This window comes from Serinus canaria, chromosome Z (genome assembly GCF_022539315.1).
Source record: "Serinus canaria isolate serCan28SL12 chromosome Z, serCan2020, whole genome shotgun sequence".
In the NCBI taxonomy this organism is placed as follows: Eukaryota; Metazoa; Chordata; class Aves; order Passeriformes; family Fringillidae; genus Serinus; species Serinus canaria.
The window spans coordinates 25,826,204-25,850,111 of NC_066343.1; the positions used below are offsets into that span (position 1 = coordinate 25,826,204).

Here is a 23,908-nt window from a genome sequence, read left to right on the forward strand (position 1 = left end):
TTTCTCAAAGTATTCAAGTCAAAATATTTGTTCCAGGACCAGTAAAAAGTTTCTCCAAATTTTTTATTTTTTTTATAAAAATAGATGCTTTTTTTAAACCCACATCAAAGAGGCTCTTATCTCTTTGGCAAGGTACTGCTTTATGAAAAGTTCTCCAGTATTCTTACAATAAGCTTTTATAATGTGTTCCCATTCCCCAACCCAAATGAAGATGATGAAATAAATACTGCTTATCACTTTATAAATAAAATGTAAACTTCAGATAATTCTCTTGAACAACAATAATGCATTACAATGTAAATTAAACACAAAGCAAATCAAAAAATGACCAAAAAAAAAAAGTATTACACAAAGCCTCGATATTTACTCATAGATTAAAGGCAGTCATGTAGAAAGAAAAAAAAACTTCTTCCCTTAGCTGAAACATTTTAAAAGGTCCACCTTCTTCAAAGAAGGCAATAGAATACGCATTGTGACAGGTAAAAACCCTGTACCTCTTGTCAATACTCAAACACAAAAGATAGTTAAGAAGTTCTAATTCAAATATTAGCAATAAAAAAATCTCACATATTCTTAGGATGCTAAGTAGTCATTTTATCCCCATTTCCACACTGGCATACAACAAAGGCATTTACTAATGCATAAAGCTTCTTGTAAATTGCCTTTGTTGTATAGTTTTCATGTATTAATGCACTGAGAATAACTTGTTAGGCTTTGTGCGTTTTGTTTGTTTTGAAGGAGACCTGCAATACTCTGTCACCAAGGCGGTATCCGTTCAGGCTGGCTATTGCCATAGCTGCCTCGTCGTAGTTTGTCATAGTCACAAATCCAAAACCTTTGCACTTGTTGGTGTTAAAGTCACGGATGACCTTCACATTGGTCACTGCTCCGAAGGGTCCAAACATTTGCCAGAGGATACTCTCATCAGCATCAGGGGCCAAGTTGTAGACAAAAATGCACCACCCAGTTCCTGCATGTCCAGGGATATTAATTCCGGCCAAACTGGTCATTCCATCAATGGTCATTGGAGGAAACCTACTAAAGAATGAGGGAAAGCAAAACAGAATCACCACAAAGCTGTTCACACAAAACTCCAGCAAAGAAGTGTCAAAATAAAAGAAGGGAATGATACAGAGCTTTTCACAGAATGAACATGTTGCTCAGACTAAAACGATAAGATCAAAAATATTTTTTGCCCCCTAACTGCGCAAATACTATGTAAAAAAAACCACAAGTAGGGAGAACAGTGCTAGGTATGTCTGAAATGATGTAACAGAAAATCAAAAAGAAAGCATGCTATAAAACCAGTGAGGATTAGCAAGTCATTTGAAACAGGAATTCCATGGAACTGCTACAAAAGGCTTGTCTATTTCATGCAAAATGCATCAAAATGAACAATCTCAGCCGAAGTCTCAACATGCAAAAATCCAACATAAGTCTTACTGAAAAGTAAGAGTTTGCAAAATACTTCAAAATAATTTGGTTGTTATGAACCAACTAATCCTTTATTACCTCTTTACTCCATAAGCTATGTTGAGCAGATTGTCCAGCCTGCAAAACATTTAGCAACATGTTCAGTCTTCAGACTTTTCCACCCTTTAAGATTAAGGAAACTTAGCATATTACTGTCACATCCACTACACTCTACCAAACCTCATGCAATGTTCAAAGTATCACCACTGAAAGAGCCATGGCACCTTATCACACCTGATAGTGAAGACAAAACATTTTTCATGGAGATGCTTCTTGGGAAATAGGTAGCAGCATCCACCATCTAAACCCCACGCTGCTGCAATTCTTGTGTAGTAACCACAATCACAGAAGTTCATTTTATAAAGTTCACCACGGCCACAAACTTAGCCTAAAAGTCACATACTGTTACCATAAAGTTACAGTCAGTGACCACATCAGTCAAGTTTTCCACACTACTAACCTGGCTGAAAAGTAAACTTTTATTAAGGCTTCTGACATGTTTCCTGACATGACTATCAGAACAGATGCAGTATTTTGGATCACTAGCAACTATTGTAACAAACTCCAAGAAAGATTTTTCATGTTCCTACTCCTTCTGGCAATTCCAGAATGTTGGAAGGCAGAAGGCTGGTTTGGCTGAGCAAGGCTAAGGCAAAAAACTAAGTATAAGGACAGTGGAGGCAAAATCAGGTGGATATGGAAAAATACAGAGATATTGCTTGCCACTGGGGGGAGAAAATTTGTGTGGCCAAAGCTTGCCAACAATGTGGGGGACAACAAGTTTTTAAATATGTCAATCTCAAAGAGCAGTCCAAAAATAGCATCAGCCTGTTACAGAATGAAAATGGTCACCCCACAAACAGGGACACAAACGAGTCAGAAAATTAATTCTTTCTTTGCCTTTAATGTCGATGACAGGCTAAGAGGGTCCCAGTGCTCTGGGCTGTGAGAATAGTGACCAACTCTGAACTTGTGTGGGATCTCCTGCTCCAACTAAGTCCCTACAAATTTATAAGAATGGATGGGATTCATCCAAGAACACTCAAAGAACTGGCCGATGTCTTTGTGAGGTCTCTTTCCAAGGACTTTTTTAATGATCTTGGGAATACAGAGTTGACTGGAAACTGGCTAACACTACCTCAATTTTCAGTAAGGGCAAGAAGGATGACCCTGGAAACTACAGGCCCATCAGTCTCCTTTTCAGTGCCTGGTAAAATTATGAAGATTTTTCTGGGAAATATTCAAAAACACAATCACAGCCAGTACGGCCTCAAGAGGGCAAAGTCCTGCTTGTCAAACTTAAATTTCCTTTTATGACAGGACAACCCATTCAGCTGATCAAGGGAAGTCAGCTGATGCAGTATTTCTGGATTTCAGAAAAGCTTTTGATACGGCCTCTCCCAGGATCCTTCTGGACAAAATGTGCCGCTCACAGCTGGATAAATCTATCATCGACGGGCGAGCAACTGGCTCAGGCACAAAGGGTGACTGCGAATGGGGTGACACCAGACTGGTAAGAGGTAATCCTGGGATTTCTCAGGGCTTCATTTTAGGCTCAGTGCTCTTTAGCATTTTCATGAATGACCCGGATGCAGGACTTAAAGAACATATACTAAGTAAGTTTGCCAATGACACTAAATTGGGAGGACCTGTTGAGGTCCTTAAGGCAGAGGGACTCTGCAGAGAGACCTTGACAAATTAGAGGGTTGGAAAATCACCAGCTACATGACATTTAAAAAGGCCAAGTGTCAGATTCTGCACCTGAGATGGGGCAAACCAGGATGTACAGACAGACTGGAGAGTGAGACACTGAAAACCATGGCAAAGGACCTGGGGCTCCAGGTCAACAGAAAGCTGAACATGAGCCAGCAGTGCCCTGGTACCCAGGAGGGCCCCTGTGTCCTGGGGGGCATCGGGCACAACATCACAGCTGGGAAAGAGAGGGGATTGTCCTGCTCTGCTCTTGGGCAGTCTCACCTCAAGGGCTGGGGGCAGTTCTGGGTGCCACAACATATGAAAGATATAAAGCCATTAGAGTGTTCAAAGGAGGGCCAAGAAAATGGTGAAGGGTCTGAAGGGGAAACTGTACAAGGAGCAGCTGAGGCCACCTGGTTTGTTCATCCTGGGGAGCCTGAGCAGTGGCTGGCCTCCTCACACTCTACATTTCCTCATGAGGGGAAGAAGAGGGCAGGCACTGATCTCTTCTCCCTGGTGACAGTGACAGAACATGAGGGAATGACCTGAAGTTGTGCTATGATTTTCCAGGATGAAGTGTTTCTATAATACACACACACACACACACATATATATATATTATTTTCAAGATTTCTCCACATGGTTCTTGCCTCACCTTCCCCCAATTACAGAATGCCACCACAACTCTAAACCCCTAGAAATAATCTAGCCAATATCTGAAATATGCAGTGCCTATTGCTCCTACTGCTCTTATTCCTGGAGTCCCTTAAAGTGCTTCTTTCAAAATATGTTCACCCTTTAGAAGCTCTTGTTTCTTTCTGACAAATCCCAGATACATGAAGGAGTCTTACTATAAATCAAGACTCAATAAAATACAAGCTTAGGTAGAAAACATACACTTGATTTAGTTTTCCAGAGAGCACTGATTCTGCAGTGAGCTGGGTTTGCAGAATACATTGACAAGCAACTACTGAACCCCTAAAAGAGCAGAAAAAGGAAATTAAAAAACACTTGACTACTATCAGTAGACAGTGTGGGGGACTGAGGTCTGCTGTCACTGACATGAGCGGTGGAGAGCAAGGTGAAGAGTTCTAGAAACACCACCACTTATAGCTCCTTGTTACAAGGGCTGTCAGATGAAGACTTAATATAGTAATGGTATCACTTGCATGATTTTTCACCAGTTACCTTGAAAACTTGAAAATACTCTGGAAATATTCTCAGAGACTTACACTGGAAAATTTTTAAAGATGCTTTAAGTTATACATCTTACAGAAACTGTGGAAGAATTATATAGAAACTGCTTTTCAAAGTCCAGCCCAAATTTTCACTTAATAAGAAAAAAAAAAGCATTGTATTGATCCTGTAGCTTTTATTATTAGTTTAAGCTGTTTTCAGGCCTCTGCCAATTATTAACAGAGATGGGGCAACTGTATCAGGTCATTGCCAGAGTATGTTAAATAAGCTTGTGACACAAACCCCATGATCTTATTTCATACAATGCACTCGAGTCCATCCTGCAATTTCTGCCCCCAGACTTTGTCCATAGAATTATGGCAAGTCTACTTTTATGCAATACTCAAAACAGTGTTGTAAGGTAGCCCTTTTACTACCTAGGAAATAGTAAGAAGAGCCTCAAAAAAGTAAATAAAATTTGCTATCCCCTCTTCTACAGCAGAACATCTACTTCTCATACCTGTGAGATACAGCAGGTAACGCCAAAAAGCTGAATAAAAGAAAAAAACTAAAAAATTCTGACAGAAGTGCAGGCCATGAACTCTTGAATATTTGGTATAAGCAAGAATAGCCAGTGTAGAGCATTTGAAATTTGGTATATTCACTTTGAAGCAAGCTGTCAACTGGTTTTGTTTCTTGAAAAACAAAATAGAGATACTCTTTGAGTGTATTACTATTTAACACAGCCCAGTCACACTGTTTGGGGCAGAGGGAGGGAAGAAATAACCAAGATCACTGAAAAAACTCCAAGGTACTCATGGACGTAGATAGTACAGTGTTTGTTTCACTTTGTTCTCACCATTTGTTCTTTTTAATACATTAAAGAGCACAAGGACCTATACAGCAATAGTTCCAACATGATGAGAACTTAAGTCCCCAAACAGCACATGCAAAAAATATGTGAGCAATCTTCATTACGAAAGGTTGTAACAAGAAAGACTAAGTATGGCATGAACAACATAGACAACTAAACAGGAAAAAAAACTGAAAGCCAGAATGCAGAGGAAAAATGTGGGGGTAGATAAAGAGGAAGCTGGCTGTGGCATGCCATTTGGCTAAGAAAAATCCACTGTATCTCCAAGGTCAGTATTAACTGAATCAACTTGCACATTAATCAAGAATAACCTAGGAAATGAAATGTAATTTTTGAAAAAAAAATTTAAGTGACTGAGTACTCGAGAGATGCCACCTTGGTTTAACCAAGTATGCTTATTAGACACTGAAATGCTATCAACAGGATGGCATGCATTTTGGTTTTAGCTGTAGTGTGGTGGCATAGCTGAAGTTCAGCATTCAAGTGTTTCCTTCCCACACAGAAGTCAGACAACCAGGAATGCACAAGAGTGGAGGCAATCAAAAAGGCCTGTGGGAACATGCAAGTTTCAGCACACCTGTGCACATTATTTGACTTACCTAAAACGTTGAGCCTGCTGAGCTAGAGGGGCGGGATACCTTCTGTTTGGAGAATGGTACAGCTGGGAAAGAATGGCCTGATTGGTTTTTTGGCTTGGATTGTTAGCAAACTTTACAGTGATGGGCTCTGTGGCACCTGGAGGTTTCTGGCCATTCAAGCCCTTGATAGCTTCTTCTGCTTCAATTCTCTTGTCAAACCGGATAAACCCCACGCCCCGTGACACCCCTGCACAAGGTGAAAAAAGCATACAGTCATGAATTCACAGAGTCCAGAATATTGGATACTAACTTTTATTTGTGTGGCCAAGTGCTATGTGGATGGCTAAATGCTGTGAACACATGATAACTTTGAGCTTAACAGAACTGATCTCTTGCATAAAGTAAGAATTTTGATTTTAATTTTTAAATTAACTGATGTAAGACATTTTTGTGTAAAGAGCTTGTGAGTCTGAGGGAAAACAGTGGAAACAAATGTAGTGAGCCAAAGAAGAATTTGGAAACAAAGCAATTTTGTTGGATGGAGATGAACCCAAACCAGCTCCACCTCTGGTCACCTCATGCTTCTCTGCAGTAGCTAAAGTGACAAAAATTCTGCATATAGCTTAGTTCTCTGCTCTCTAGCAGCAAAAAAAATGGCTTTTGCTCTCCTGCAGTATCCCTCAAAGCTCTCTTTGGAGCAAATATGCTCACAGGATGATGATGTGTACATATTATATTGCAATAATGGGAATTATGGCCATGTTTTAACAGTCAGGGGTTACCGCTGAGTAAAAGACTTGGTTTCAGTAAATCACCATACATCACTAGGTGTTACTTTAGAGTAACTTTTTTCTTGATATAGAAAAGTCAAAGGCAACACGCAAAGGAATCCAAAAGTATTTATGGAAGATCTTATGAACATCATGCTTCAAAAATTCCAAGTGTCTTAGACATAAATACATTGAGCTACATTGGATACTTGAACCAATTAACATTAAAGCTACTAACAGCCAACATTAATGAGATCAATGTTTTGTTGTAGTATTTCAAGTGCCATTTAGAGCCCCTTTACATTCTGGTTCATGAATAAACAGATGAGTTAGACACTTGTCCTCAACTGAGAGAGACAATAATGACAAGAAATGTATTCTCTTCATGAACAATGATTTAAGCCATCAAAAGTGACAGTGAACAGGCATAAGAAAACTTGAAAGAGGCAAATGTCACAGCTTCAACTTTGCATTTTTTATCTGTCAGTTTGTGTCACAACCTTATTATTCATACCATTCTGAGCCTACCTCTTCCAAATTATTAAAAAGAAGGAGGCAAGAAAGCTTAAGCCTTAACAACAACCTATATGCCAGAAAGTACACTGCAAATAGCAGGATTTATGACTATTAATAGAATTATAGCACATATTAGAAGTTAAATTATATTTACTTACTGTTCCATTTGTTAAATGCCATCTATTTCTATGAATGAATATACAGGAACCTACTGTGAATAGCTATTTATTGCACAAAGACTAGGAATCTGTCCTGCAAATCTGCTACATCTACAAGACAGTATTTGGCCTTTAGCTTTCTTTTCCAGGCCTCTCTACACTCTCAACAACTCAACCTATTAAAACACTCTATAAGTATTATGTGTCAACATTGAGATTTCTTTTAACTTAGTGGAAGTCAAAGGAGCACACACAAGTTCCTATAAAGGTCAGCCAAGACTCAAATGCTGGCATGTGCAAACTTTTCAAAGTAAGACAATTAAAAACACCTTATGACCTTCTACAGCTGAAAGCTGTTTGCCATCCAAGAGAATATGCAGCTTTGAAAAAGTACAACTATTACAAAAAATTAAAAAATCAAATACAGCTTATTTAGGGAATAATTATGTGAGTAAATGACTTCATCTGTCCCATCCTTTAGTGCTCTGGAAGGGGGAGAACTTGGAGAGTTCTCCAAACCTGCTTCTTTGTATGTTGCTTTGTACACTCAATGCTCCTGTCATGTACTTGGGCTTTTCATTTAATTGCTTATTTCTGGCAGAAACCTCACAGCAGATGATTCAGAAGACTATAGAGATGCTCAAGATCAGCCATCTGAGACAGCAAAAAACCACAGACATTACTGTCCTGAGTCTGAAGAGTAACCACAAAGGGCCACTGACAACCATTACCTCACTGACACACACTGTAATAATGCAAATAACTTGCTACATCTTAGTACTTCATGGCATGGGTAATCACAGAACTTACCTTCTCCTGAGGAACTCAAAGCTCATGTGTGTGCCCAAATTTAATGAATTAGCCTTGAAACCAGTCTTAATAGCAACTGCCAGTCTGGGGCTTCTGTAATCCTCAGAGCACCAGCTGTGCATTTCTGCACAAAATTTTCTTTTTAGGGAAAAAAAGTTTAAAAGCATTTTTTTAAGGCACTGGAAAACTACTTTCATACAGCAGCTTGGAAAGTAAGATTATGGCAGCTGCAAATTTATTACAAGTCATCAAACCTGCGCCTTCAGGGTGGAAATGACTCAAGCTGGCTCAGTACCCTACACAGTCTATTTTTGTCCATGCATGTTTATGAACAAGTCCAGGAGAAAATAAACATTTTCTGGCCTACATACCCCTTTTATACATTATAGAGACAAGACTATTGTACTGAAAGGTGAAATATCTCAAACTGTGAGTCCATGAAAGGCCATGAAAACTGCCTACTTACCAGTGACTTGATCAACCAGAATACGAGAAGTAATAATGCGTCCATATTGGGAAAAGAGCTGTTCCAGTTCTTTCTGGGTCATTGTTTTTGGAAGTCCACTAACATACAAATTTGCATCTCTGATAGAAGCTGAACTCGGTCGTGCATAAGAAACCTTAGGAAAAAAAAACATAAAGAATCCTAGAAAACAAACACTTTAAAACCAGCTGAAACAGGACAATGTTATCTGTTTTGAGACATAAAAACATCTCCAACACCAGACAGAAGAGTTACTTTGCAAAGCCAGTTAATTGGATTTTTTTTTTTTTTTGGTTTTGGGGTTTTTTGGGGGGAGCTGGCTTCTAAAACATGGAAGGAATGCAACTCAGACTACACAGGAGCAGGTGATCACATGAATTCATACATAAAAACTACTTCCAAATAAATGAGAAAAAGCTAGGTACATATTCCAGCAAGCTTTGGTGGGCAAAGTGTATGATTAAAGCAACAAATTTAAAAAGTTCCATGAAAGTCCCATGTTCCATGGATTCTCATTAAAAAGCACTAAAGCATCCCAGGAATTAAGATTTCAGTGTGATATGTAGGCCAAAGGCACAGAAAGACAGTCTGAAGCACTTAGAGGTTTGCAAGTGTTTTTCAAGTGCTGTGTGTTTGCTTGCTACCAAATGACATGCTACATGTCAGCTTGCTACCAAATGACTCATCATCACAATCATCCATGAGATCAAGATAAACTCTGCTAGATCACTTTTACAGGCCTAAGGATGAATGGCAGAAGTAGGACTCTAACCTGTATTCGCCTGTTCAGCAGCTTGTCAATTTCTGCAACAGAGGTCTTAAAAAAAAATGCCATTTATGAATGAGATTCTTGGATCCTTTTGGAAGCTTTTTACCTGCTGCCTTGACATGTCAGTCAAAATATTTTAAGGTGATTAAGTAGATCCTTTGACCTTTATACATATGCTACAAAACAGCACGTTCACTACTTCATACTGAAGTTTGTACAAGTGGTGCTACTACAAAAATGATTAGGACAGAACACCTGTGCTTCTCCAACAGGAAAAAATACTTCATCTAGGCTTTTCACCTAGGTAAAACATAAAAGTAAAAAGGATCCTCAAGAAATAATCAGATTTATCTCCTTTCCTTCCCTCCCCCATCATTTACTCTTAGCCAATACTGGGCAACTGGAACTTGATTCTGTCATTCTGTCTTTTTGCCCAATTCTTTGATATTTATTTTCAAATCCCTTCTGTCTCATTTCTGTGCAGACCAGCAGACTTTTAAGACTGCTATGGAAGCAAAACAGCATGACGGACATGAAACAGGCAGTACCCTGAACACTGCTGTGATCCTTCAAGTTCTACCCAGAGGCTTTGTGCAAGGTACCTTTGTGCTGGCTGAGGACGACTGACCTCGGAAACTTGTAGCTATCCAGCACAGAACCTTGTAAGCCACACTGCCTTGTCCTTTCCACAGGAGAGCCACACAAAAGCTAAAGCCCTGTGATCAAAGTTACAAGAAAACCAAGTAAAGCGTGCCTGCATTCAGCCAAAGAAGCAACAAAGACAGCGACAGCTACCCTTTTGGAATGAATAAATTTGTTCAACTTGCCCATTTAGCCCTGAGCTTCTTTAAGAAATAAACTTCCATGCCTCGCTTGGCAGGACTTTAAGAAGACCCAAGGCCAAGGAATGGAGACAGACTGCCTGGGGAACAGGACTAGTCCTAGTAAAACCATGAATTACCAAACCCTTGCAGACACTGTCTTTCGGGGGGAATATACACTGTTGGACACATGCTGCCACACATAAAAATATAAATTCACAAAGAGTCTATCAGAAGAGAAGAAGCCTGCACAAAATATTTGCTAATTTACTGCAAGTTTACCTTATGCTACAGAACTGCCGCCCATAAAGATCCAAAGCAGCTTTTGCAGAACTCTCTCATTTTGCTCTGGTAAGTCAGCATGAGTTCTTGCATTATGACAGCTGGCCCAATACTGCCCATGCCCTCTCTGGTTAAAAACAGTTCAAATTGTTTAACACAGCAGTCAAGGCCTACACTTAATAAAATTTCAAGAGCACAGGCAAATGGAAGCAGTACTCTAACTAGTATACCCTATCTTACATATCCAGTTTCACTGTTATTACCTTCAAGTTACTACTCCAACACACTGAATTTTGGCACATCAGTCACAGTAATAACAGATAATAAACCAAAATCATTGGTTCATCACCAGTATCTGTACACTATATTTACCCATCTTGCTAAGCACCAGAACTACTGGTCAGACAAAAAATCTGGAAGAAACAAGTAACTTCAGAAATATGATGTAGTTTAAGTCAGCACCACTAGTGAAAAACAAGGACACCACAAAATATTACTGGTGTAAAATTCCTATTAAAGGAACCTTGCCTAGAGTACGTGATATACATATCTCTCTTCATTTTTGATGTCAAAGTCCAGTCATTTCACTTGTGATACACACTTAAAGCACAGACTCTCCAGACTAATCTCCCTATCTGTCAGTTTGTCATTCAGTAATTACTTGCTGACAGTTCTATATTTAGTCTCTTTAAAAAACTTTTATACAGACTGAATCAACAACTGTGCCAAGATTTTCATTCCACATCTAATTCAACAGGTGAACATTTCAGTTACATGATGTCAAAACCACTGAACACAAGGCAAGTCGAGAAACAGACTGAAAGCCTGCAGTTTTAAATATTGAATGATGACACACTGTACAACACTGAACAGCACTGCTCTGGAGACGGCAATTTAAAAGCAGTTTTACTGAAATTTTCCACGGCAGTTAGTAGGAAAGACACTTGTTTCTAGAAGTGCAAACATTACACCACTAAATCTAAGTGTTTTCACTGCTTTAATACTTAATTTCCTAACATCAGGACAAACTGATTCACAATTTTCAAGTGAAAACTGTGAAAGCAGGTTAAACAATGAAGCTACCAAAAATTATAAAGAGACACAGTCCCTACAAGTGAATGTTTCCCTTTTTTATTATCAGCTACTACCTACAGACACCTCAGTACCATGCTTCGAGCTCTTTTATCTTATTAGTAGAGTAGTAGTATTATCAGTACAAATACAAACTATTTGTATTCTCTCAAAAAACTCGAGAATTTAATATAATTTCCTCCTAAACACCTCTACTTAATGTATCTTCAAAGTCCTTAAATCTGAAATCTTTAAAGGCTAAATCAGTGTTTCAGTAAGTATTCACATTCCCTAGCTCAAGTGCAATCTTTCTGCTTAAAACACAACTTGCCCTTAGGAGTAGCGTCCAGTTCTTTTAAAATACATGTTTCTGTGGGGAAAAAAACTCCAACAAAAAACTACCATCCAGGATGTCCAGATGAAAATGCGTTAAACCTATCTCCAAAGCAGACAAATTTATATTGAGAAACGCAATACACTGGGAACAAGTATGCCTCCTCAGCAAGCACAGCAAAAACAAGGACATACTGCTTTTTCTCACAGCAATGTTCTCAGAGGCCATTGTGCCAGGCAAGGGTTCTCAACTTGCACCTAAGTTTCTATGAGATACCATGATTCAAGAACACTTAATTTGATTTCTAGTAAGAGGATGCTGCAGCACACCACAGAGATGAGGTCTCAGCTGTCACTAGCCAGCGACAGGCTGTTGCCCAAAACAGGAGAGTACATTGCTGTATAATCATCAAGTTCACTTCCTGTCTCCCCTCAAATAAGGATTGTTCTATTCCAAACAAAGCTTCAAGGCCACTTTTCCCAACAGACAAGAACTTAATGAACATAGGCATGCTGTGCTGAGTTCATGGTGGAAGCCTGCACTAGCACACTTCTGTGGACAGAGCAAACTGCAAATCCAGACTCCCCTTTGTAAAGGCAACTTAGATCCAGCCGTGTGGAACTGAAACACCTCAACACAGCTCACTTACAAGTTTAGATGAAGCTGATAAACACAACCATATCCTGTAAAGGTCCCGATTTTACAGCCTGTTGTACAATAGGGAATGCATTGAAAAAACAGACACTGAAGCAAGAGCCTTTCAGCATTTATGATCAGAAGAGTTTCACTATTTTAATTTACCCCTCAAAGTGTTCCAGCTCAGACAGCTACAACCCATGCCAGAGTCACAGGCCTGAGGTGGGTCATGGGATCCACATCTGTTGCCACTCAGCTGAGGGCATGAATGGACAAACCTGAAAAATTTAGACTTAAGACCAGTCTTCATACATCTGAGAGAACAAGGACCAGAAGTCTTCCTCAGGATATGACCAATTAAGGGCAGGACGCTGCTCAAAGAGGAAGACCTCATAAAATGCTGCTGTAAGAAGCACAGAGGAAGCACAGAAATGGGCTTTCAGAAGACTTGGTCTAAAGCAACTGACACCCAAAATTCCACTTGGTGAACCGAAGCAAATGTATGTGCTAGGAACAGAAACCAGCTGGAAATCTTGCCACTGATGGAAACAGAAGCAGAGGTTTTCCCAGAAGTCTCAAGATACTATAACAGTTTTAAATCGGGGTCATAAATGTCTGATAAAAGAAAAACCACTGACATAAAACATGAGATGGGAATTATGCACTACAATCAGAGAATAGCAATTCTGTTTTGCTCTTGGAAGGACTAGTACAGAAGAGCACTTTAAAACTTGCAGTCTGCAACTATCACTATCTTGCTAAAAATAAGAAATACTCAACTTAGAATTTAAGTATAAATAAAATATCTGAAATGAAAAGAGATCAAGTCTCTGAACATTTTCTGTTTCCTACTTTTCACGTCCTTAGAGTCTCAAAAGACCTTTCCTCATACTTCACATTCATAATTCTGATCCCCACTCAAGCCCAAACAATGAGAGCACAGGAATTTCAGATGCACTAGGAATAAAAAAAACACTTATCTTTCAAGGAGGACAGGAGTACAGAGTATAGTATTAAGCCCTCCACATGAATAATATAAACAGGAATAGAGTCTTAAACACATGACCTCAATTATTCTCCTGAAGGAAATGAGTAAACCTCAGGTTATACCCAAGAAGCTTCTACTACTGACAGAGACCCTGGCAAACACAACACTTGGGCATCTCTTGCACTACTCCACAGACACATCTGGAAATGCATAAAACACATCCATTGCAACTTACAGTTCACTGGAATATCTTACAACCCTCTGGAAAAACTCTTACTGCATGGATGAAAGACAAGAGGGTCAACACTTAATATGACAAAAAAGTTTGAAAGCTGCTAGATTAACAGAGGTCTATCTGTCTCAAGACCACCATAATTTCAAAAGTAAGCATAACCATGTTTTACATTAATAAAAACCCTCTTACAAAGAAAACAGGTACTAGATTTAAAACAAAATAAATTAACAATAATTAAAACACCTCAATCAAAGGAAAGAAACCCCTCAAAACAACAGACTGTAACAGATCTCCATGCCTGGCTTTTACAGTATTTTGAATCCATGCAGAAAAGCCACAACCGTCTTAAAGGACTTTGCATAGCATGGGGAGGGTAGGGCACAAAGATGCAGCATCAGTCTTAGTAGTAACAAGCAGTTTTTTGTTGGTTTTCTAGTATTCTTTTTTGTTTGCTTGTTTTTACCTGCATAAGACTTCGCTTTTGAGCAATGCTTGCAGACTTCCATCAACTTTACACAGTACTGTTGGCCCCTTCTAACATCTCAATTTCTGTGTCAGGAATCCCCTATGCAACTCAGGAAGGAGCTTACTGAGCTGCTCAAGTGTTCTGCCTGCAGAGCTGCTCAATAGCCTTAGGGTGATCTGCACTGGCCCAAGGATTCTCTCCCTCAGAGACACAGGGATGGGCTCTTGGAAGACACTAAATCAGCAGCAACATGGCACTTGGGGTTCTAACAGAAAACTGTGATTGCAAAACGTGAGGACAGCACATCTTATAGAATGGTCTGGCACTCTGTGTGAAAAGACAACCAACCACCTGCCTATAATGCGGCTTACAGCAAGTGACAGTAACATGCACTAAGAACTGAATCCTCCTCCCAATATTATTCAGCTACATGAAAAACAAGAAACCAGCTTAAGCTGGGTAAGTTAACATCCAAAGTCTGAGTAGATTTGAATTTCAGTGAAGAACAGATTTTACATAGGAGTGAAAAGATGTGTGTGTGTATGTAGTATTAAAATCAAAATGCTGTCAAAGCTTTAACTTTTAACACAGCTAAAAGATTGCATAATTATAATTTATCTAACTCCTGCAGAAATTTAAGGGAAAAAAAAAACCAAAAACAACTTTACATTTCTTCCCCAAAAAAATTGTTCTGTTTCAGGTCTGCTAAAACAATGCAATTTGACCTTAAGAATAGAGTCCTGAGGTATTTAATTACTCTGTCAAGACCACTAAATGTTCTGGCATCATAGCCCCTCTCTCAGCCTTTGCTGACTGAAAACATCAGTTAAACTCACTAGCTTTAAATAAACTTCCACATAGGATTCCCTTTTGCTCCTTAGATTAATTCCTTAGAAGATTCCTTAGAATCCTTAGAACATTAGATCAATGTTCTTTACAAAAAAAAAAAATGTTTTTTACAAAAAAACCCGTTTTTTACAAAAAAATCAAATCAAGAAGGTAAGGAGGGTTTCTCTCACCTTCACAGCTCACTGGCCTCTGGTATTTTAATAGAGTTTTTACACAACTCATGCATACTTCATTGCTACCCAAGGATATTAGTTAATCACAGAATTACTACAAAAAAGGGAAACTTCCAAAATTTTTCTCTACGAGTACCTGTGGTGAAGACAGGAACAATCTCCACAGTTTTTATCTCTTACACTGAACTCAGAAATCAAACCATCATCTGTCTTTTCTTCAGTATTTCGCTATTTTAATTTCATTTTATTAAGTGTTTGAAGTGTTTTCAAGAGTACTATCGTTAAAATTTCTTAAGGGTGCAGCTACTGAACAGTTAACTTAGACGATAATTCCTTTACAATGAATCTTCTTGTAAATCTAAGTAGTAGCTCAAGACACCAAGTGAAATCACATGCCAAGTTTTAATGACAATGACTCAAAGAACACTAATGAACTTGCAGCATAGTCCTCATTTTCAGTCCTGCCTTGCTATATATAGCACCCTTTTGAGCATTTGTAAAGCTGAATGTTTAGTATTCACTCTTCTACTGCAATCTTAACTAGCTGTTGTCATAACACAACAGTTGAGCAGTCAACCTATGTGATGATGGCAAAATAGGACATCTTATGTTTGCAGCTAAAGAATTTGTCAAATTCATTCCAACAGGAAGCTGGAAGAATGTTACACATTAAGCCTGTTTTTGTTTGTATTACATGCAAACTTATAAAGGAGTGGGAAGAAAACCTACAGATTTAATACTTTAGATAAAATATTACCTAAATTTCTATTCCCCTAACAGGTAATAATTACCCACGTAAACATCCCAATAATCCACAGAACTTCAGAGAACGAAAACCTTATTAAATTTGACTTTTAAGCAGCACTATGCTAAGGAAAATACACACATCTTAGAAATGTTCTCTTATAGAAAAAGACAACTCCAAGGCCTCTAGCCTGGACAAACTATTTTTACCCCCTTTCCAACACATGCATACATGTCTACACTTGTCTCACCAGCATTCTCTATTAAGAGAAATGCTAGGTCCTGCAGGCAGGGGCTTTGCCACTTCAAGCCCTCAAAAGGGAGGAACGAGCACAGCATTACTGTCATCTTCAGCATGCCCTTGGCAGCTACAATCCACAGAAGACTGTGTCCATCATTATGGCAGCCTAATATCACAAAAAGTCAAAAATATAGTCCTGTGTCTTCCTGTCCACGTAAAAAGCTGTCTCCTACTCAGCACCCTGCACAGCTCTCAGCCAGTCCAGAGAGGCCATTTGTTTGCCCATTCCTTTTTAGACAGTGAATCTTGAAACACTCTCTTGTTAACGCATAACTCTTTTACTTCACATTGGAAGATATTCCTGTTCAGATAATCTCACAATAAATTTACTTGGATCTTTTTTCTTTTTAGAGGTTTTCTCATAAAAACCCCCTAACGAATGGGAGGGGAAACCATGGAGGACTTCTCCTCTCCCAAGCAAAAGCCAAGAAAACATGCTCTCAATTTTCTCAACCCTATGTGTAAATCAGTGACTCCCATAACTTGTTTCTCTCAGTTTTCCACATTTGGGAAGAAGTGATCTTTCCAGGACTGCCTAAATGAAAAAAAAAAAAAAGTCATGGATAAGCAAGGAGGTAAGAAAAAAAAACCACTCCAGGCACAAAAATCCATGTTTTTACTGTCTTTTAAATAGAACAGAGATAAAACTTGCCAGCAGCATCATCTTCCAAAAAAGAAGCCACAGAAAATATTTTACCTTTTATAAGATGCAACTTGTTTCCACGCTAAAGTTGCCTAACTTAGTGAAGCTCAAACTTCACAAGCTATGTGCAGTACACAAGCCTGTTTACATTGGAAATAAACCATAAATTATGCAATAAATGGCACTACATAATAATGGATGCATACTGTCCAGCTGAACAGGGTTCACACCCCCCCCAAGTGGGTTCACCAGCAGAGTATACACCCACCCTTACTATTCCATTAAATCACAAGGCAATACAACAGCCACAGATTAGACAAGACTATGACTGCTAATCCTTGCTTTGGAGATATACCCCTGAAAATTGGTTGAGATATTTTGCAAAAATTTTAGTAAAGTATTCCATAAAGCATTCCACAGGATCTTTTTTTAAAAAGGAGAAGAGGTAAAAGGATTTTGTGTTGCCATCAATATTAAAAAACACAACCCATAATCCACCATTTTGCAAATCCACATTTTTCAATGTATTTTATTTCAAGAAAACACTAAGTAGCATGCCCGTAGGGATGAGAAAAAAAAATATAATGACTTGCAGGCTAATATAGAAGCTGTGGATCAGAGGTATCTTTCACAGCCCCTATCCAGAGCATCACACATCAGCGTCAGGACAGTCAGTTTCCTCTGAGTAGGATTACACCGAGTTCAGTCACAATGTGAAAATACACCACACTGTGACTGAACCAGCAAAGTTCCTTCCAGTTTTACATATTAATGGGGAACAAACTTGAACCATCAATCTAGTAAATTACTAAGCATTCCTGCAGAAGTACCAGAAATGCACAGAGAGCACAAACCCCTAATTTTTTTTCTTTTGAAGTCTAAATATATACTAGCACTCCTATTCAATAATTTTTCAAATGAAGGTATACATAAACATCTCAGTTAAATGCAGTTTTCAAAGCTCAAAGTTATGGGTTAGACTCTAAGTTTATCAAACAGGCTGGGTTTTTGTTTTGGGGTCTTTTTGTTTGGTTTGGGGTTTTTTTGGGGACAGGGAGGGGTTTTTTTGTTTGGTTGGTTTTTGTTTTTGTCATTGACTTACGAACTCTGTACAAACAGGAACACTGTGGTCTATCAAAAGGAAGTAACCTCTGCAAAGGCCCTGGGATTGAGACCTTGCAAGAGACTTCCTCCAGCCAAGATGCTGCCTCCAGAGACAGAAAATGCCTCACAGTAGGCTGGGCACTTCTATTGCTTCACAGATAAATGCGGTGAGGTTGGGACTAGGTGATCTTTAAGGTCCACTCTAACCCCTTAATATCCTATGATTCTGGGATCTTGGAAAATCCAGTTACAAAAAACTTGGTCTAAAACCCCATGTATAAGAAGGAAGAGGAGTAAATAAAGGAGAAGACAGTAAAGCAGTTTTTGCACTCAAGTCATGCCCACTAACACTGAAAGGTGTTGCTGAAGTTCAACAGACCTGACTGGTCTGTTGAACTTCAGCAAGAGTCAGAATTTACTAGTAACATTAACAATCAGCATTTGAAGATACTTTTCTCTAATTAAACAGAGATTTTCTTTATTTTAGCGAAGAGGCTATCATTTTGGCTTGTGACAACTCCAGAGTTTCAGCTTTGCTTCAGCTAAAGACATCTAATGTACAAACAACTGAGTTTAGTCTCACTGTGAAGGTCTTTAGTATCTAACCTACAATTCCACTTTTTAGTCCTGGGAGGGCAGGAAATAAAAAGCATCACTGTCATCACTCATATATGTCTACTCAATTTTAATCTCTTTTTTAAAGGTGAAAATTGATTAAATTAATCACTTAGCAAGGTGAAGGAGGATTAAAAATTCAAATATGGCCAGCACGAAGTAAGTTACCACAACTCCCCTGAAGGGAACATTTTGATTTGGTAGACCTGGCTTGATCTTCTCTAACCACCTCTTTTTTTTTGCCTGAAGAGTCAACAGAACTTCCACTTTGCCATCCTGGACATACAAGCAATGTTGGCTCAACCCAAGGCATTACACACCAAACAATACTACTGAGAAAGGGAATACAAACAGATTCCCTTTCTCACCACCACACAAATACAGCTTCAAAAGTCCTGGAGCACAAAATTAATTTGCTCAATTTTTCCCTAAAGTAGAAAATGAAAGAGGACTGCAGACAAGACATCTGCCAGAAACACACAGGAAGCTTTCAGCAGATGAGCATCTGTCCACGTCTTTCATCCACTCTACTTGAGTGCCATGAGCCAACATTTTTTACAAAGCAGTATTTAAGTTTCAAATAGTGTAATCCACTTTATTAAATCTTATTAATAGAGAACAGGTAAGACATGTTTGCCAAAACTACTGGTATTTTATTTTTGTTTCAGCTGTCTTTTAGTGGCCCTGCAATGCTTTTTAAGCACAAATGTTTTTAGAGGGGAACTTTATTTCATGTCTGAAACAGGCTCCTAGTTAGAAGGGAGCCACTATCCAAGTAATCAGAGAGCAAACCCTGCTGTTTAATAGGGAAGAATAAGCTAGGTGGAACATAAACTACCTTCAGGCACCAACACCTGTGAAACATGTTCAAAAGTCTGCATTTCCTGACAATTTTATTTAATCTGCTCTCTCTCAGAATTTCAGAGCTCAGTTGCTCAACTGAGTATCCTCAGTCTTCTGTTATTGGATTAAAAGAGGAGATGAGAAAAGTAACTCCCAAGATTTGTTTCTCGAAATCTAAGAAACTGAATTTAGTAAACACGTGTGTGAGGAGTTGTAACATAACAGAAAAAGACAGGAATACCAAACATTAGAGATATAAAGATCAGAGCCCTAGAAACAAAGTAACTAAACATACCCTACAGTTATTTCAGTATTTCAGTCTAAGGATTTGTAAAATGAACAAGTCAAGTAGCAACATTAAACTTGAAGTATTATTAAGGAAGCTATACCATCACAGAGAAAATGAGGAAGAGCACACAGTATTCAAAAAATATGCCATACTGTATTTCTTCAACTAAGGTACATAACAATTCCTCAATTAAAGCAATTCAACTGTTCATCTAAAGTTAAGTTGGTAAAGAAAATCTAATTTTCTATATTTAATCTAACTATAAATTTAAGCACTACAAAGGACCATTTACTACATGAAACCCTAGTTTATTCTACTGACATAAGATGAATGCTTGCTACAGCTGTAAAACAAAGCAGGAAGTCAAAACAGTTCAGTTTCTTTAAATTATTTTAACCCTACATACCTTTATAGTCTTAGTTTGAAGTCTCAATCCATTCAGAGTATTGATAGCTTTCTCAGCATCCTTGGGGTCAACGTAGTTCACAAAACCATAACCCAAGCTCTGTCCTGATTAAAAAGAAAAAAGTCGTCATTAGTACTGCAGTGCCACACAATGAATAGCCAATTATTTATAACCTACAGACACACTGAGCAAATATTGCTTACACTGAAGAACAGCTCCCACTTCAAAGGATCAAAACATCTAATTTTTCCACTAACATTGGCAGATTTCAAGTGCCTTCCTCTGTTCTTGTGAGCAACACAGAAATTACTACATTCAGTTTAAAGCAAGACTTAAAAACTGATTTGCCTACTGAACCTACTAAGAGTAGGTTCAGAAGTGCATTATGTTCTGTTTGACACTAGAGGACGTGCAGAAGCATCAAGTTTGAAGTGACATCAGGAATCCACTACTCACTCTTACACTTTTTTATTGAACATAAGAAGTATAGCAGCAAAAGTCTGGACTACTGCTTGAAAATGAAGCACATTTGAAAGTCACTCAGTGTCAGAATTTTTTGTTTTCTAATTTGAGCCAAATTAGAAGTCAAAAAATTTAACAGATGTTATTCATATATTACATGGAGCCTTTCAGTGACAAGGAGTTTAAAGGCTCATTTTGTTCCAATATTCAAAACAACAGGTACAAGTATCTGATCAAGAACTAAACAGATCAGCCAAAGATGCAGTATTATTTTCAGGGGTTTTTAGTGTTGGAAATTCAGATGATAGATGGACATAAATAATTTTTTATCTCTAAACAACAGCCCCTTTCTAATAATTAATTTTGCCTAAGCATATATTAAACATTTGAGTTTAGCAGTAGCCATCTTTTGACAACTTCAAAACCTACAGTACACTATCCCTAACTAGCATCCTACTTCAGAAGTATTTTAGTACATAAGAATGCAAATACGTGGAAAACTTTAACATAGTAAAAATATATACTTAGCAAGAATACAATCCTTTATTACCACAGATCTTTCCAGGAGCACTCCTATACTCTGAGGTGGTTTTTTTTGTTGGTTTGAGATTTTTTTTGGGTTTAAGACACCAAAACAAGGTAAAATAAAATTGTCAACAAGCCATAGAGAAGCATCCGACATATCTAATTCACAAAATGCTAGAATTTAGAATTATTAGCTTGTGTACACAACAATGTAAAACGATAAACAACATTACATAAAGCACAAATGGTATATCCATTCATTATCAAAAAAAGATATAATGGAATTTATGCTTTATCAAATTCTTGTAGGGTATCTATACAGTATGCATTTAAAAGTATGTACTGCAAAAAAAAAAAAAAAAAAAAAAGCAGGAAATTTCGCATTTAATTAAATACCATAAGAGGGTTTACAAACTAGCTCATCATCACTGGCATTTACAATTTGGCACCTATTATGCCTACCATGGCATCAGAGGACAGAGGACACCACCACCCCACACCCCAAAACTACTGCCATTCTCTCGTATCTCCTCCTCAAAGCACCTCAGGCAAACGTAAACTGTCTAGATGGATCCATGAACAGGTTAATACACACATTAACAGAGAATCCAAACCCCAACAAGACAGAAGACAGGCTCTAGAGAACCGTGCTCTGAGCAGGAGGTTAGACTCCATGATCTTCATGCCTTTAGCCTCAGCAGTTTGTCACGTTTATGTAACAAACCACATGAAAATACCCAAAAGCATTTTTGTATTTATTTACAGCTCTGCCTAGATATTGCTACATTTCTAATCCGAGAAGCCTTTTACTTATTAGTTTAATTACCGTACAGCAATCTCTATACCTGTTACTTCCATCACTCCCACTGTCTGCATGGTCTGCAGAAATTCTTCCCAACAGCATCTTCAAAAAAGAGGAATCTCTCTTTTTGTGCATTTATTTTATGTGATTTCAGTGTTATCTACTAATACAGATACGTTGATTTCAGGTACTTTGTTATTAATCTCCTGAGGAGCCCTTTTAAACAACAACCTTAAAAGATGCTAAAATCTCAAAGTGAAAGCTATTTCATACAGGATGTTTCCAATACAACACTTATTCCAGATCTAACAGAAAAGGTGGGAAAAAGTGATTTTTCCTATCCCCCTCTCTTAATGTGCTCAGCTTTTCATATAAAACGCCACCCAAACTGCTACAGACAAAGAGCTGACCAAGGTGTTACAAAGGATTTAATTCATGACCATTCTTCTGGAGACACTCTATTAGTTGAACTTGATAATAAATATTAGGACACTAGCCCAGGAAAGTGCACCAAATAATACAGTAAATTATTCAGAACAAGTCCGAAATACTTTATGCAATTTTATTCTATACTTTTACAATTAAAGAAAAGCTTTCACCATGAGAGTGGTAGTACACTGAAACAGACAACCAGAGGAGTTGTAAGGTCTCCATTCCTGGAGATATTCAAGAGCCTGAATGGACATGGTCCTGAGCAACTTGCTGAAGGAAAATCTGCTTGAGAAACAGGAAATTACTAGACCATCTCCAGAAGTTCTTTCCACCCCCAGTGAATCTGCAAATGGGATTCTATTTACTTCAGTTTTGTTTTACTTAGGTTATCACCTAAAATTCAAAAGTGTTCTATAAAGTTCTTATTTATTTAGAAAGGTTAAGAAAATGCAAAACTTATTAAACATTAAAATTATGCCTGAAGATTAGTGATTTAAAATAGAAATTAGAGAGATAATTGAGAGCCAAAAATCACCTTCTTCACAGCCCATAAGAAAGATAAATGTTGACTTTAAACAAGCAATGCAAATATTTGTAAATCAAACCTGATTTCTGGAATCAGTGTTTAAGGAACCAAATTACATCTTCCTGCTTATATTAACCTCTTGTTAAGTGGTTTGTCTGTTCACAGACAGATGGCTGAGTTCCAGAAAATTCAGACAAGCATTAATAAAATGCAGTGGAAGCAGCTATTCCAAACACCCCATCAGATATCTCATTCCAAGCTATGTCCGACAGGTGGTGGGAAAATACAAAGTGGGTTATAAGGAAGAACTGCGTTTCTAAGTTGTAAGCGACAAGAACTTCAGTCCAAGCTTATTCAAGCACCGCTATGGTTGTAAATGCTAAAGAGAAGTCTCATCTTATTGTGGGTTTCAGACAGAGAGACCACCCCATCCACCATGCACAAATTTTACTCAAATAAAATTAGAGGCGACTGGCCAGGGTAACTCAAACCAGCTCTCCTACTGTGCAATTTTCCCTCATTCCTCAATCTCTAAACATTTGCTTTCAAGATAAAACAAGAAGAGGCTAAATTTAAACCAAATCAGCCACCACTTAGGATGTTTAAGAGGAACTTCATTATTTAATGAATATAATAACTAGTTGTATTGCCTGAAGATAAAGACTGGACTGAACAATGACAGAACCGGACTCTTCCCTCTGTGCTTCTTGCACACCAAACTCCATTTGCCAAGACAGCAATGTTCTGCAGAACACACATTTCTATCTAAGTCTAGTAACACGCTTAAAAATAGATCATGTATCTGAGTCTGCAAAAAGGTGACAGAACAAAGAAGGTAAATCTATAGCTATCCACAAGTTAAACAATCCCCAGACTTAAATGTGTATCAAAAAGCTGTTTAGTCTCCTGATAAAACAGGGTCAGCTCCCCTAGGCTCTTGCCTTGTCTTTGTGTTTCCAATTTGTGATCCAATACACTGTCTGAAAAAACACTTACACCTCTCTAAGTCAGATGTCTTGGTGCTCTGTCTGATACTATGTGTTTAGGTATTTTGCATA

The 23,908-nt window shown here is 38.2% G+C and overlaps 1 protein-coding gene across 2 annotated transcripts in view; it reads right to left on the reverse strand.

Moving 5' to 3' along the window:
- Nucleotides 1-471: 471 nt before the first annotated feature.
- Nucleotides 472-23,908, reverse strand: part of ELAVL2 (ELAV like RNA binding protein 2) — an 87,988-nt gene continuing 64,551 nt past the window's right edge. Inside the window, exons 3-7 of one of the 2 annotated variants that reach the window (XM_050987168.1) lie at nucleotides 20,104-20,207; nucleotides 8,517-8,670; nucleotides 5,818-6,043; nucleotides 1,513-1,551; nucleotides 472-1,038 (exon numbers count right to left, since the gene is read on the reverse strand). In XM_050987168.1, the coding sequence (XP_050843125.1) occupies nucleotides 708-1,038; nucleotides 1,513-1,551; nucleotides 5,818-6,043; nucleotides 8,517-8,670; nucleotides 20,104-20,207 (854 nt within the window). In that variant the 3' untranslated portion in view covers nucleotides 472-707. The remainder of the gene's footprint in view (nucleotides 1,039-1,512; nucleotides 1,552-5,817; nucleotides 6,044-8,516; nucleotides 8,671-20,103; nucleotides 20,208-23,908) is intronic. The other variant, XM_050987169.1, reaches the window with a different exon arrangement.